The sequence below is a fragment of the Barbatula barbatula genome (genome assembly GCF_947034865.1).
Source record: "Barbatula barbatula genome assembly, chromosome: 5".
NCBI classification, from domain to species: domain Eukaryota; kingdom Metazoa; phylum Chordata; class Actinopteri; order Cypriniformes; family Nemacheilidae; genus Barbatula; species Barbatula barbatula.
The window spans coordinates 4,938,826-4,955,318 of record NC_136769.1 but is presented as its reverse complement, the minus strand read 5'-3'; the positions used below and the strand labels follow the sequence as shown (position 1 = coordinate 4,955,318).

The 16,493-nt window shown below is 40.3% G+C and overlaps 1 protein-coding gene across 16 annotated transcripts in view; it reads left to right on the top strand.

Annotated features, from left to right (window-relative positions):
• nfixb (nuclear factor I/Xb) overlaps window positions 1–16,493 on the top strand; it is a 98,078-nt gene that overhangs the window by 71,760 nt on the left and 9,825 nt on the right. For 8 of the 16 annotated variants that reach the window (XM_079457529.1, XM_079457531.1, XM_079457534.1 and 5 more), the window contains 6 exons: window positions 4,082–4,144; window positions 7,422–7,496; window positions 7,692–7,803; window positions 8,857–8,984; window positions 9,860–9,934; window positions 14,899–15,027. In XM_079457529.1, coding sequence (XP_079313655.1) covers window positions 4,082–4,144; window positions 7,422–7,496; window positions 7,692–7,803; window positions 8,857–8,984; window positions 9,860–9,934; window positions 14,899–15,027 — 582 coding nt within the window. The remainder of the gene's footprint in view (window positions 1–4,081; window positions 4,145–7,421; window positions 7,497–7,691; window positions 7,804–8,856; window positions 8,985–9,859; window positions 9,935–14,898; window positions 15,028–16,493) is intronic. The other 8 variants (XM_079457522.1, XM_079457535.1, XM_079457524.1 and 5 more) reach the window with 1 other exon arrangement.

Genomic DNA, 16,493 nt, shown 5'->3' with positions numbered 1-16,493 from the left:
CTCTTTTTTTATATCCCCTGAGCAACTACATACATATTAATCTAAAAAACACACATGCATAAGCCACCGCCGGGGGGGGGGGGTCCGGCGCAGGTATACACCCCTTTAGAAATAAAAATCCTCCCGATTTTCTTGGCTGTAGGGGCTGCTGGGAAACTCAGAGCTGAGGGGGCGCAGGCGGGCGCAGGGCGGCGTGTGCTTTCATAAGATAGGAAATGAATAAATAAGTGATGGTTGGGGGGGGTGCAAATTATCAAATAAAGTCCAATAAAACAGCTCAGAGAACATCTGTGTGGGATCGCCGTGGGGATTAAGAGGGTTTGGAACATTTTAAGCGCATTACGGATTAAAAAAAAGGTCAGAATGTTTAGCAACATACCGATAAACCTCTTAAGGAAAACCCAATTGGAAAGGCTGTGCTGCCTCTTCATTCAGCGCTGCAGCTCGTGTGTGTATAAGGTGTGGAGGCGTGCACTGGGTTTTTGGCACTATTTTATGCCGTACACGTTTTTCATGTGTTTGTCATCATAAGCCGTGACGTTTAAAAGCAGGGATCTAACATTCGACTAAAACAGACAGAGTTAGCAGTTACTCCATTTACTCAACACAAGTTTCGTATGTGTAACGTTTTGTCAAACTTTTATCAAAATGTAATACTACTTTTGTATGCGTACATCTGGCGAGCGCGTGCACGTTTGCGCATTTGTAAATTCTCTGTAGTTGGTTCTTTGGATTATTAAAATAAGATTAAGCGAGTGAACGATGTCGCTACAAATAGCCAAAACAAACCTGATAAAAAAACTCTTCTCCTAAGTCTCTGATATTAATTCAACTTGGTTTTGGCAGAAATCAATTGATCATTGCAGACATTTAACGGATGACCTTGTATCGGACTTGGATCGCGACGTTCAATCTACACAACCACAAACAAGCATATTTAGTTCACATCTACAAGGCAGAATAATCCAAAAGAGTGATTATAATAACAAATGTGTTTTAGCTCTCACGAGCGCAGTTATTTATGAATATGTGCATGCTAAATGAGTCAATTAGGCTACGTGTAGTCCTTCAAGAAATGCATGTGTATACGAACGCCGCTTGCTGTAGCCCGTTCTTCAACCTCATGAAGTGTTTTAGCAATGTGAAGACACTTTTGTGTTGAAAACCAACCGACACACCGTGTGTGTGTCGCCCGGTATCTTTGGCATGGTTGTGTCCAGGGCAGGGGTCCTTCGACAGCGTGTTCCGGGTAGATAAGGATTAGCATGAGCGTTATTGGATGCACTAGCGTGTGTGTGTGTGGTTGCATGCAGATAACAGAATTGATTGGCCTCCATAGGATGGAGACTGTGCTCTAATAATGGACAGGCTCTCCTTTGTGTGTTGAAGTTTTGATGATCTGGCCCCCTGCTCATCCGAGCTTTGTCTCTGCCCAATAGCGCGGCCCTCGCTCAGTCATTGACGTCCAGTTCTGCGTAGTGAGCTTCACTAATGTGCCATGTAATTGGATTGGAGGTCATCCGAGATTTCTCCGGAAGATGATGATATTTCCAAACCGCTAGATGGCAGTTTTGCACGTAATCTTAACTACGATGCAATAAAATCACCATAAAAGGGCACAGTGCCTACAGAAAACGAAAATATATGGGAATCATGCAAAATATTGAATAATACTTCAATTACTTCCAAGTGTGTACACAAATATATTGTTAGTTGTCAAATAAATAGATGTGTCCTTTTGTGTGACGGCAAAAAGTTTGAACTTTTTATAATTTAAATTATTTTGACTTATTATTTATATATATAATATCTGATAGCTTAAAACTGATTTTTTTCCTGTGTCACACCTAGTACATATGTATGGTTTAGTTGAAAATGAAACTATCTTATGCTCGTTTATATCATAAATATTAAAAATATAAAATAATATATTATTAACAGTTTGTTGCTGTCACACCATTATACACATATATATATATATATATATAATAATAATGAGAAAATAATAAAATATTCTAAAAATATATGATCCTATTTATTTCTGTGCATTATTCTATATATTCTCATATTCAAAGATTTTATATATTGAAAGGTAATATAGAGGGAATGTATTTGCTTTTAGAAAGGGCGAATGCTGTGCCATCTGTGAATATAAAAAACAATTCAAATGTTTATAAAAAATTATCCAGTTAACTAAAATATATTTTGTACTTCACACTGTCTGGTGGAAAGATCTTATAATATATTTAACACTAACATTATCACAATGTTTAAAAAATACATAGCCTACTATATTTTTCTGAAACTATCATGACGGTAATACTATTCTTTAAAATAACTTGGGTTATCATAGCTATGAGTTAAGGTGTGCATAATCCATAAATTGTAGGTGAATTGTGACACATTTTTACATTCAAATAAGTCGCAACAAGTGTCCCAGATTTTCTGAAATCACAGCAAAAAATAAAACTGGATTAACCAGCGCCTCAAACTATTATAATAGCACCGTGTGCGGCGTGAACGACAGCGACAACCAGCGATTTTATGTTTTCCTCAATTAGCATTTAGCACACACGGCTGAAAATACCCTTAATTTGTGAGGCTTTTAGCTTAGCGTGTGTTTCTCTCTGAGAGGACTGCGTCTGTGTGTGGGTGCTTTGTAAGCTAGCAGGAATGCTCTGCTACCGCCAATGCTAAGATGGCTGCCAAGCGCTAAAATGGCTGCCAGGATCCCATCGAACAACAGCAGAAAGTGAATGAGGTGGTGCGGGAGAGAAAACAGAGGAACGGGATGGGGGGTCCTGTTATTTGTCTTTTAAATTATATAGCGACACTTTTGGCTGATGACAGCAAGTGCTGATGTTCAATGTGGTCATTTGTTGTTGTGCTTTGAAACATGGCACGAATCTGACGTAAAAGAGGTCATGTAACTTCAAAAACAACAACAACGCAGACAGAGGCTGTAGTCGCCTGGTAAAGCTCTATAGTTAGCTTGGTGCATATAGAAAAAAAGGTGGATAGTCGTTCTCAGCCAATTCAAACACCCGCAGGGGTCTGGTCTCTCTCCAACATCGCTATATTTTCTAAGATGAAAAGCCTAAAGAGACATTGTCCAAACAACTGGATGGCTGTACACCAGCTTATGTCCATGTCTGTGAGCTCAACGACAGAGTTGAGTTACAGCACGCCGCTCGTGATCGTATGCTTAACAGATTTATAGATTTTAGATTAGCAGTGTAATAGCAGTGGGTCTTGAAATGAACAATGACAACTTGTTTTTACTTTGTCACGACGAAAAAAGACACGATTCAAGAAGTCTGTTAGCCCTCTGTTAAATAGACTGAAACTGTGGCCCGTCCAGATGTGTTTCGATCCGCGACGAGTGAAAGCGTGTTATTATTTCTATGTTTTCTATTAAATGACACAATGTCATGTCACCATGTGGACGGTTTAACCTATGCACAAGATCGGCTGTATTTTGGAAATGCACGTTGTTCTACGCTGGTGTTATAAAGATCTTGTTTTATGGTCTTTTTTGTGGCATACAATAATATACATTTATTTTTTTATTTTTCCAACGAAACCCGCCAAAGTGTTGCCACTGTGCAACAAGAGCCTTCCCATAAGTCTTGGTCCAAATCTGGTTCACAGATATAGCTTTTGGGCTTTTTATTGTACATCTAAATAACAGAGTTTTAATGCCAATTTCTAAACCCATTTTCTGGTTCGCTAGCTGAAATTTTAATCCAGATCATTTATATAACGGAGATAAAAGCATACGTCTACCAACAAGCTGTTGGTGGCGTTCAATTCTTAGGTGTAGAGATTTGTTTAGAATTTGAACGTTTTAATAAAGCCATTACTACCTAACACCAACAGAACGCACGTTTGCATGTCTTGTTTCCAGTTGTTGTCGTACAGTGAATACGTGCCGGACGAGAAAAGTGAAAACGTTCATCTGCTAATTGATTCAGATTCCAATCTACTCGACACAGCCAACGTGTTCTGTCCTGTGTTTAATCGGGTCCCTCTTTCTGTCTCCCCTCTTTCTTCGCTCTCTTCTTTCCTGTCCTGTTTGCAGAATCTGGACAATCGGACAACTCCAACCAACAAGGAGAGGCAGACATTAAGCCTCCGCCCAATGGTGAGTAAATCACACGTGCACGCATCCTCATCACACTTTAATGTATGAACTTAAAATAATTCACGTCTCACATGCATTACGGAGAAAAAAGAAAACATTTTGGGATGACGTCACCAAGCACACTTCTTTTAAAACCAATGGATGCCAGCTGTTTCTTTCTTAAACGCCCAATGTGTCATTTTTTAGAGGATTTATTAGCAGAAATGGAATATAATATACCTAACTATGTCTTTAGAGGTGTACAAAGACCTTACATAATGAAGCGTTATGCTTTTATTTTCTTAGAATGACCTATTTCTATCTACACACACCGCAGTTCCCCTTACATGGAATTTGCCCTAAACGGACAAACTGTCCACGTTTCGGAAATATGTTATTTCTTTCGCAAAGAAGTGAAAACCTGACAACATCTTAGTCTTGTGTCGGCTTGCGTATTGCTTGGAAAGGGAGCTGTAGATTGAGCCGTTGATTGCAGATCGCAACCTCACCACTAGATGTCGCTAAATTTCCTACACCGAAACTTTAAAAAAATAAATAAAGATCAGAAACAAAAATGTTTTTACTGTCTGATATTGTCAAGAAGTAGTTCTTAATAAAAAGCATCAATCAACTGGTGCATTTTTCTCGGATCAAGATGGAAATATTTCGACTTTTCAGAGTCCTACACGGGTCATGTAATGGTGGATTCACACGGTACACAGTGTTTCCGTTCACAATAAGATAAAATATTTGTATCCTCAGCTGCGCATGCTGCAAAGAGCGGTGCACGTGGAAGTTGCAGGATTTCAGATGCACGAGCACCGCTTGCGCACCGCCATTGAAACGGCCACGTTTTGCATTGTATTAGATCGTGACTGACGCGTACCGTGTGAATCCACCATGACAAGAGAAAGCGGCTCGGCTCGCGTTTTTCGTGCAGGTGTAGATGCAAAATGTGAATGGCCCCTAAAAACATTTCCATTGAACCATATAATGACTATAGAAAGAGAAATTAATTTTCATCAGACTTTGTTCACATTTGACGTTTTCAGTCTCAGCCATGAGTGAACAGCCCTCGATTAGCACTGGCAACAAAAGCGCGACGAAATCCCCACTCAGATCAGCCGGCATTTATCCACCGCGCCCGCCAGTTAACAGATGGAACTGTGGGCGATCCGCGCTCTCCCCTGGACGACTCTATCGTAAGACATTTTATTTACGCTGTTAAGGTCACATGCACAGCCAGGCTGTCGCTTACCACAAACACAGAGCACGAGGGAAAGCCGTTTCCATGCAAGTTTATTATAGCCGGGTCGCCTGTGACAGAGAGCGGTGGAACGCTCATAAATCACTCTGACGTGATTGGCTGATGGGAACCACATGGCTGCGGCGCGGGGCTCATGCGTCGTCCTCGCTGCGGTTAACTGGCGCGCGCACACACAAAATACACACGCACTGACCTTAGCCGGTACTACGGATGTGTAACCGCGGCCCGTTCTGTCCACACACACACACACAAGCGATGTGCCAGTAAAACACACAGATGCGTTTGTATATTTGTACGCAGTGTACCACACGCGCTCTTCAGCTGTACACACACTCGCTTTGTGTGACATAAAGCATTTTTAGTGTGCTCATTAAGTTTTAAGTGAGATGTGAGGCCGCAGTGTGGAATTTAACCGCAAGCATGGGTTAGACTGTTATTCTTTTGAGACGGAGAACATATGCCAGCTGATTACTGTAATTATAAACTCCTGGCCTTTTTATGACAATCGCACAAGTTTGTTTTTCGTGCGTGTGTGTGTTTGACAGGTCGGAGGAGCAAATATGTATTTTTATTTGTTAGTGTAGCACAGGGGTTTCCAACCTTTTTTCGGCCTGTTTAAGATTATAGAAATTCTTGGGAGCCCACAATTTCACTCGCATCACAGAATAGACATTTACATTTATGCATTTGGCAGATGCTTTTATCCAAAGCATTATCCTATACATTTTTTGTGCAATCCTGGGATGAAACCCATGACCTTGCCGATGTTAGCGCCATGCTCTAAGCTTGAATTGAGATAAACAATTTGTCATCATTTACTCACCCACTGTCATGTCGTACCTGTATGACTTTCTTTGTTTTTGTCACAGTACTCAAAAGAAGATATTTCGAAGAATGTTGTTAACCGGCACACATTCACTTTCATTGGTTTCGTGTCCACCAAATCGAAGTGAATGGCGACCGGTGCTTTTCAGTTACCAACTTTCTTCAAAACATCTTCTTTTGTGTTCTACAAAAAGTCATACAGGTGTGAAATGACAAGAGGATGAGTAAGAGATGGGAGATTTCATTTTTGTGTGAAATATACTCTTTTCCCACCTGTGTTTAATTTTAAGTTTCCGGTACTGACAATAATTGCATTTTATTGAAGATCCTTGGAACATTATAATTTTGTGAACATTATTAACGGTGATGCCAACATTTACATTGAGTCATTTAGCAGATGCTTTTATCCAAAGAGATTTACACAGAGTTCAAGGAGCGATAAGCCTCGTACACGAGGAATAATACAATACAATAGGTGCTAATACCAAGATAAAAGTTTCAACAAAAAGAGAAGAGATGACTAATATTGTGACAATCCAGTTAATATATATCATATTATTTGAATAATAAAACTTCAATATTTCTTTTACAAATATAGTATAAGAAATCAAATGAAAGAACACAGCATCTGCTTTAAAAATCAGCATCTGCCATCACACGTCCGTCTAGAGCGATGATCAAAACATAGCCGGTTTTATTTGTAGTTTTCTAATCCTCATTGTATTTAATCATTTCTACTTATTTCCAATGTATTTCTGTTTCATAGTGTTGTGCACATTTTCGTGAATCATAAATAAAAAACGCAGTGGATGCTTTTAAATGCGAATATGCTTAAACAGCCTCTACCGCATAACAACAAAGGCGCGGATTGCCGGAAAATTCGCATAATCTAAAGGTCTCATCTGCTCTGTTATATCTTGCATCATGACTTGCTCTAGAAGCAAATCCGCGTTGAATGATTTTCTCGAGAGCTCAGTTTGCACATCCATCCTTCGTGGCTAGGCGAATTCCTCCAGGGATGCGCAGGGGTGTAATCCTTGCACTGTCCAATCGCTCAACACCTTTAAGATTTCACTTAATGTTTGAGACAAATGACATGCGTATTAAACACGGCCTCGTAGATATAGAGAAAAAAACAAATCCACCGTAACCTCATTTGCACGGTGACTCGAAAACTTGTTTTCACTTCTAGTTGGTCTTTTTCAGGGCACTTGAGTTTCCAGGACTGCTTTGTGACGTCAGGCGTGTGGAACGTGGCTGAGCTGGTCCGTGTGTCACAGAGTGAGTGTCCTCATCAGCCCGAATCCCGATTTCACTTCACAAATCCAGTTTTGCGTTTGAGCCTCACAATAATTAAAAACACACTTGAAAACGTACCGTTGGATTCTGACAACAGGCGTGTTTATAGATTTAAGGAATGTGTTGTGTTGTGATGGTGATGCATGATGGGATGGACTCGGTCTGTGTCTAATTTAGCACCAGTTGCCACGGCGAGCGGACCAAACTTCTCTCTGGCCGATCTTGACAGTCCGGGATATTACAACATCAACCTGGGTCGCCGCTCCATAACGTCCACACCATCCACCAGGTACAACACACACGCACGGATGAACTGTTCGTCCTTTCTCTAAACTAATATAACTCTCACACACATTGGACTGCTTTAAATCTGTATCTCTTCTAGCATGTAAGAAAGCTTTCCTTCCTCGTTGCCCATCATGAAAGTCGTCTATATTTGTGTCTATCTACCGCTCCTCATTGTTCACTTCTTTGCTCTTGTCTTTTTCATTGTTTTTGTCTCTCTCTTTTCCCGTTCTTTCCCCCTCTCGTGTCAAACGCTGCAGGGCTGAGATGGAGTTGTATGCCAGTCTCCCGCGGAGGTACCGCACATCACCTGCTCTCTTCTCTTTCGCTGCTGTCCATCTCTGCACTGACTTTACTCATCTAATGCTTCATTTGACCTAATGTACAGATCTGTCATAATAGATTCAAATCCCAAGCTCATGCCAGTCGTAACAATAATTTAAACTTCTTTTCTCTGTTAAATATTAAAGAGAAAATGATTACATTTATTATAGTAGTTTTCATTTATTATCATATGGTTATATAAAGAAGCAATTTTTGTTCAATTTTAAGAAGCACTCAAACAGTTATAATGCCTACTGTTTGTTATATTTCCAGATTTTGTTAATGCCGAAACACAACGCTCAAAATCAACCAAATGTCAATCTATACTAATATATACTGTATTTAGTGTACATTTTGATTATATAAGATAATATATAATTCATCAAAATATGTCATGTTTTATATATATATAATCTCTCTCGCTCTCTCTCCCTCTATCTCTCTCTCTCTCTCTCTCTCTCTCTCCGTCTCTCTCTCTCTCTCTCTCTGTCTCTCTCTCTCACTCTCCGTCTCTCTCTCTCTCTCTCTCCCTCTCTCTCTCTCTCTCTCTCTCTCTCTCTCTCTGTCTCTCTCTCTCTCTCTCTGTCTCTCTCTCTCTCTCTCTCTCTGTCTCTCTCTCTCTGTCTCTCTCCCCCTCTCTCTCCCTCCCTCTCTCTCTCTCCGTCTCTCTCTCTCCATATCTCTCTCTCTTTCTCTCTCTCTCGCTCTCTCTCTCTCTCTCTCTCTCTCTCAGTTCCAACAAGCGTAAGTCAATTGATGACAGTGAAATGGAGAGCCCGGTGGATGATGTCTTCTATTCGGGTCGTTCTCCCGCCCCAGGAGCATCTCAACCCAGCGGATGGCCCAATGACGTTGATGCAGGTAGAGTCACATGACCCCGCCCCTCTCCTCTCTGGCTCCTCTCATTGGCTCCTTGTTCTCTGTGTAATAGTTTGTATATTTTGTTTAAATTAGAGTCAAATAGGATTGAATTAGGACTCACCTCTGAACAATATTCACACTGAAGGATAGCAGCACCCAGTGAGTGAACAAAGAGACATTTTTCTTTATTGTTTTTATTATAAACTAGCAAGACCGCTGTTTATAGGTGAGGTAGAAATGGGTAGAAACTGCTGTTAAGCCATTAAACATGTTTTAACAAAATTTTTGTTTTTGTCTTACCGACTTACGTTACTCCCTCGTACCGAATTCATTGCCAATGTGGTATCCATGTTATTCCTTTCTTTCTGATTGAACGAGCAGCATTACTTCGCTATTATCTATGTTCACTGATCCGAGTCTGAACAACAATTTACGATATAACAAGACGCTTAATTTATATCAATAATAAAAATGAAATGGGATAAGTTGCAATGTGCGCGATGGTGGAGTAAGTCCCGCCTTCTAAATAAAAGAGCCAATCATCAATCGTTAAAGTCACGTTGTCACTGCTTGTTTTTTTCCACCTCATTTAACCAGTTGAAACTAAGATACAAAACACAAACTGTGCTGAATTTTAATCGACTCGGGTATTATAAAAAATATTAAATAGACCCGGCACCCGAAGATATAGCATTTGGACCCAGACCCGGCTTAAATATAGTACGGGTCCTCTGTGAAGACCTCTAGTGCGTAGTGCTTATGTGCGGGGGTCTCAAGTTCTCTCCAACCTTCCAAGAATACCCCGTCTCTCTCTCTCTTTGTCTTTCTGTTTGATTGTTAACACTATTCTTCTCTTCCTTGTTTGGGTTTTTCAGTGCAGCACCATTTGGCCAGTATGCAGGAGAGGAAGATTAAACATGAAAACGAAGGCGTGCAGTTTCCTTACCATGGTTAGAACACATTACCCTCTTATTTATATATATATATATTATATATCACAGTATATATGTATGTGTCACACACACTGTACACATGGACAGCTGTGTTGTGTATGCGTTTATCTCTCTCAATGTCATTTCAACATCTGATGCATCACACACGTCATTCCGTCCATCTGATTTGCTGTTTGCTGGTGGGTTTGTTTTCTCCTGTGCTTTTATTTTCTTTCATACATCTAAAATCATCTTTCTGGAATATTACAGGAGCGATTAGAAGTGTGTGTGTGTGCATGTGTTGTGTGTCTTATGAGATCTCAAACATAAACCGGTCCCCAAAATATACAATGCAAGTGTGATGTCATCCAAATCGCATGCAGCCCTCTATTTCTAATACCTTTTTTAAGAAAAATATGTAATTTCTGAATATTGAAAACACTTAGTAATAAATATAGTATAATAGTAATAAACTGCATTACTACTTTTCAATGTTACTGCAAGAATGTTATTTTAACTTTTTTGAGAAATTTGAGAAAACGTTTGCGAAAGAGAATTCTTGGTCAACGAATTATATATTGGTCACTTTTCACAATTCACTCTGTTTCTATAGGATGAAATAAGGCTCAGCTATACATTGTTTCTCATTTATCGTCCAGTTTCTAATATGTGAGTCATGGGTTCATAAAAAAGCATATTCGTTTTGTGTTAACGCCGTGTCTACACCGGACGCGACAGGTGCGATGCGACATGACAACCTGCTTGTTCTTAATGGGTTTGTTGCGTCGTGCCGCGCTGCATCCAGTGTGGATTCTAATGTCTTTTGTCGTGTCGCATTGCGCCGGTCGCCGGTGTAGACACGGTGTAAGTTGTATTTTTATGTACATTTTGTTAAATCTTTTGCTATTTTGTTATGTGCTTTTCAAACGTTTTATGTATCTGTTTATTTTTTATATTGCTATATAATTTTAATTTGTTTCTTTCCGTTTTAGTTTAGTTTTTATTTATCGTCAGTTAATAATTTTAGCACCTCAACTTAAACTTAATTCACTTTATTGCTAAGGCAACATTTCTAATTTTCATTGTTTTAAAAAAATATTCAAGCTGTCATTTTATTTGATAAACTTCACCGATATATCGGCCAACAATCGGTATCGGTCGACACAAGCAATTTTGTCAGTGAAAAACTGATGATGATGAGGGCCGATATATCAGTTTGATATTCAATATAAATATTCATTATATGAATAAATAACATTTCAGAAAATCGGTATCGGCAGACAACACTGTATAATCTATCAGTATCGGTGGAGAAATTTGGTATCGGCGCACAACCACCTCGATGTCCTCCGTGGGCACATATGTTTAATGGCCATCATGGTGCTTTTAATGCACAGGCTCATGTCTGTGTACTCGCGCAGAGTACTTGTGTGTTTCAGGCCTTAAGGGCCTCCTCTTGTAAAACACACACCTCTGCCCACGTCATGGTAAACACACACACACTTAATCTAGAGAAACATGTGTAAATCCCAGCAAAAGTGCCGGCATGCTCAGGTGCTCCGTGTGTCATGGGAATACACAACAGGCACACATATATTTACACTCACCCCTCAACACACACACACACAGTCTGCAGGCACCAGAGCTCACGTCCAGATGGCACCTCCATGTGTCGACAGCGACGGTAGCCGCTGGGTTACAGAAGACATCTGTTAAGTTGATGATGGTGGTGATGCTCGGAGTGTGTGAACTGCTTTACGCTCCGACGGTGATTCACTACCTGAATGAGGCTTTGGCATCGCCGGAAGGTGACAATGTCATTTATCATTAAATCTGGTGTTGCCTGCTTACACGGTCGGTTTGTGAACCCGCTGATACTTTCCTTTCACTTTGGCCTTACGGATATGTTTAGACTACACGGATGTGTTCTTTTCTTCATTCTTGTGTGAATTTTCGAATCATTCCACCTTTATGAAAATGTCTTTTTATACTCGGTATGTAAATTATGCAATCTTAAAAGGATGCCGTAAATGATTTGAATCTTTTCCAGTCCTGGAAAATTCTTGGCAGGCCATCAGGATCGGTGATTCACTGTGAGGACGTGGCACAAGCGCTTGTGTTGGATTCGAGCTGTGTGTGTGTAAAGCTGGGATTTCTTTTATGCTCGGATACGTGTATGTGCGAACGTGTGTGTGTCTGTTTGAAAGAGTGTGTAGTGTGAGGGAGCGTTGTATGCTGTTTTCTGACAGGTCAAGGTTTGTTCGGCCGCCAGCTTGTTAGCGTGGCGCGACTAGAAGGTCACGGGAGCGTTTGATTGGCTGCCAGTCTGAGTGTCGTGGCTGGCACTGAACACAGAAGTAACACATAAAGACTTATATCCTGGTACACACACACATACGCATGCGAGAGAGAGAGATCATAGAAACTTCTGCGCTAACACCGAAGGCTCTTGTTGGGCGATGTTGTCAGGCACGTACAGAGATGCATATGTTTAGATTTATTATATTGTGACCTCATGCATCTCATTATACTTTATTTACACATCGTGACTGTATTGGCAGTAATAAACACTTGAAATATTTATGCCTTATGCAATTATATCTTCATTATTAAATCATTGCACACATTAGTAAGTTATCGTTTAGTAATAACATAAAAAATGTATCCTAAATACATATAGAAGTATTACTGTTATATTTCTTAAAAGTGAATATGACGTTTTGAGGTCTGAAGTAATAGAGAGCAACTCCGTTTCTCCTGTTTTCATTTTATGCACATAAATACAAATAGAAACAATATTTTTGGTTGAAATTTGGTAGAAATATTGTTGGAAGCTCTCAGAATCCGAAAAAACATTTACCTTCAGACTTTCATAAAACAAAAACGTTAACCTCAATTTTGGTTCAACTTTATTTGAGGTACACAAATTCATCATTAACTACTCGCTTATTGGTTGTATATCAGCGTTTATAAAGCACATATTTTTATTTTATTCTGTATTTCTTTATTATACATCCCTTAATCCTACCCAATACCGAAACTACATTATGAGTTTATTGAGACAAAAGTAATAGTGAGAATTGGTCCCGATTCAAAAGTTTTTCATCATAGATTTTTGAATTCTATGTATATATAATCACAGCAGGATGAGATATGAAAAAGGGTTTTTGCAAAAACATACATTTTATTCATTTTCATAAAATCACGTTCTTTTAGTGTGAATTTCATTTTCAGCAATCCGATTTCACAGATGTACAACAACACAACAAGCGCAACTTAATATTTCCATAACCTCTGGCTTTCACATTTCTCATGTGTCTTGTCATTCTGTCTGTCTTTCGCGTTGTTGTTGGATGACTTACTCAGTCACTCCTTACTCCTTACAACAGACACTGGACTGAATTGGTCACATTACATCTAGAAAAGCTCATTTGAAACGAACATTTGGAATGGCCCTGTCTTTAAACCTAAAATGTGTATTTAAATCACAGCTTTTCATAATGATTTCCTTCAAAACCGGTCATAAAGTCTTTTTCTGTCCATCCACCGACACGTTTGGCTGTGTTTATTGGGTCACTGAGTAAACCCGTCGTATATTCAGCCTCCATATACGTTTGCCAAACTCCCGACAGCTCAAGCCAGCAACCCTGCGGCCTCCGCTTGACATTTTACAGAATCAGGAGGACACGTTAATGCTCTGTTAAATATGAGAAGAGCGACCCGGCGCACACTTTCTCCTTTCATATTCCTCAATTTCTCCCTCACAACGCTTTCCGCCCCGTCGTCTTGGGTCACTTAAACAGAGCGGCTTGTGTGGTTCTCGTGTCCGGTGAAAGCCTCATATTTGGTTCCCCAAACAAACTTTGTTTAGGGGCTTTTGTGGCTGTTTGTACATTTATTTATTGATGCGTTTCAAGCGCTGGTTTGCAGAAGCTAAGTTACGGTAGCTTGCCGTTATTTATGCGGGGGCACGTTTTTAGAAGCATTCTCCACAAACGCCGATCTGAGTCGGTAAACTTGTTTAACAGACGTCATGTAGTTTGGCGTTGCATCACTTTTGCGAGTAGAGATGGACAGTAGTGAAGCATTTTTTATTTACTCAAGTGCATTTTCAAGTATCTGCACTTTTTCGCAAGTTTACTTGACTAGGTTATAAAGCGTATATCATACTTTACTCCACTATATTTTATGTTTTAAATACTTATAAATATTAAAAATCTTTCTTACTTTTAAGTTTATAAGTATTGTTATGCTTCATAATGTAGTGACGTAAAAAAGTGAAAACACTTAAGAGTACAGATACTTCTTAACTGTCCACCTCTGTTTGTGATTTTGTCTTCTTTGTTTTGTGTGTTGTGAGTTTTGTCATTTTAAACGTGATGGTAAATCTTCTCACTGTATTGTTAAATGACAATGTGATTTTATGGTATTTGCTTAGACTTTGTTATATGTAGTAGTGATCAAATGATTTCAGAAAAGCAAGTGAGATGTACAGTGGAATTGCTTTATTTATATAGCGCTGCTTCTCGTACATTTGTGCGTGCAAGTAAATGTCAAAGACGTAAAACAATAGTGATATTTATTTCCTTGTCACTACACCTTTATTTGGCAATTCCAAGAAGACCTGACTGGATTATTTTTGGTGTCATTTTTTCCTACTCAAAGCTGAAGAGAGACCCTTTCTAGACCAGACTCTTGTCCAGATCCTATTCAAATCCTGTAGCGTATCCAGACCGTCTTTAAGACCCTGTCCCACATTTTCCTTACTCCACCGCTTCAGAGCAAAGCTCGCACTCTGGACCTGACTGACTGGCTTCTCTCTACCTGTTTAGACATCAAAGTTGACAAGAGTAGATGTAATGATATGACCATCAGCAAAACTGTAGCTGCTCATGTAGATAAGCTCTTTTTTATAGATGGAGATCCCTGATTAATTAAATCCACATCTCTGTTTTGCCATTTTGTTGATCCCATCCCACCAGGGCTCTCGTCGCCTGGTTCTCTTAAGAAGCCGGGGAAATTCGATTTCAACGCTCTGTCCGGCCATACGAGGTCTGCCCGCATGCCGTTCACCCATCACCCGCTGCCCATGCTGGCAGGTGTGAGACCAGGTGAGAGTTCAGAGACCCTCCCACCCCCTCCACATCCCTCCCCCTCCTGTTTCCGCTCCCTCAGGCCTCTCGGGCGAGAGCGTAGCGCGCGGTGGGGTTGGCGAAGTTTTGGGAGCTTGTGTTTTTTTGCTGTAGTCGCATTGGGCGAAGGATGTCGGCTTGGAGCGTTCACCATTCGACCCCACCACCCCCACTCCACCTTCTGCCCTGTGCGAGGTTGATTTGTCGTGTAGTCTGTCTGTCTTTCAATGTGATTGGTCTCTTGCTTTTTTTAACACGTTCAAAGTGTTTCGAGGGTGTTTTTGAAGTCTCTTAATAATTTCAAAGCATCTTTTATTGACTCAAACAGAATACGAGCGATAGAACATATTGCTTTTCAGACTGAGACATGACAACACTTTACTCAATAGATAAACAGACAAGCAGACAGATAGATGGATAGATGGACGGACGGACGGACGACGACGAAGATAGATAGACAGACAGACAGACAGATGATAGGTGGATAGGTGGACAGTTAGACAGATGTACAGACAGACAGTAACATAGACAGAAAGATAGATGATCGATAGACAGACAGACAGATAGATAAACATGCAGATAGACAGATGGACAGTTAGGTAGATAGACAGGGAGTTAGACAGATGTACAGACAGACAGCTAGATAGACAAATGGATATATGTATGGGCAGATAGACAGATGGACAGACAGGTAGATAGGTGCGTATGGAGGTAGGTAGGACAGACAGACAAACAAATATATAGACAGGCAGTTAGACAGATATGTAGATAGACAGACAGGCAGACATAGATATACAGAAAAATAGATAGACAGAGGGGCAGACAGACAGACGGTTAGGTGGATAGACAGACAGACAGACAAATAAATAGACGGAACAGATGGAAAGACAGACAGAGAGAGAGTTATGTAGGTAGACAGACAGACAGACTTGTTGTGTGGTCGTGTGTTGTTTTGTGTTACGGCGGTTATGTTGTTCTGTTTGGGGGGGATGGGGGTAATTTGTGGCACCATTTGCCTCCATCTTGAAGCTTTGGCTGCATCTCTTTCCCTAATGGGATTAAGGGATGGATGATGACAGAGTGAAAGAAATGGAGGGAGAGTCTGGACGGCAGAGCTTTGGCTGGGAGCGTCTGGGTTACAGGGAGCTTCTGGAAGTTGGCAGACTGTCCCGGGCAGCTGGGAGACCTGCTTGGCCTGAGGAGAAAAGATCCCGGCCCATTCCTCTCGCCAAACAAGAGACGCGCTCTTAACGTTGCTCTTACTGCGAGCGAGTGATCAAGAACCCCTGTGTATTTATGTCTTTATTAAGATGATTAAATCTACACATTTTTATGTCAATGGCATTTTCTGCAGATGGTCAATTACGTTCTTCTCAGAGTTGGATTCATGTTTATGGCAGCAGTGATTCCTTTGTGTTGCGTGTGTGTTTGTGTGTATGATATCA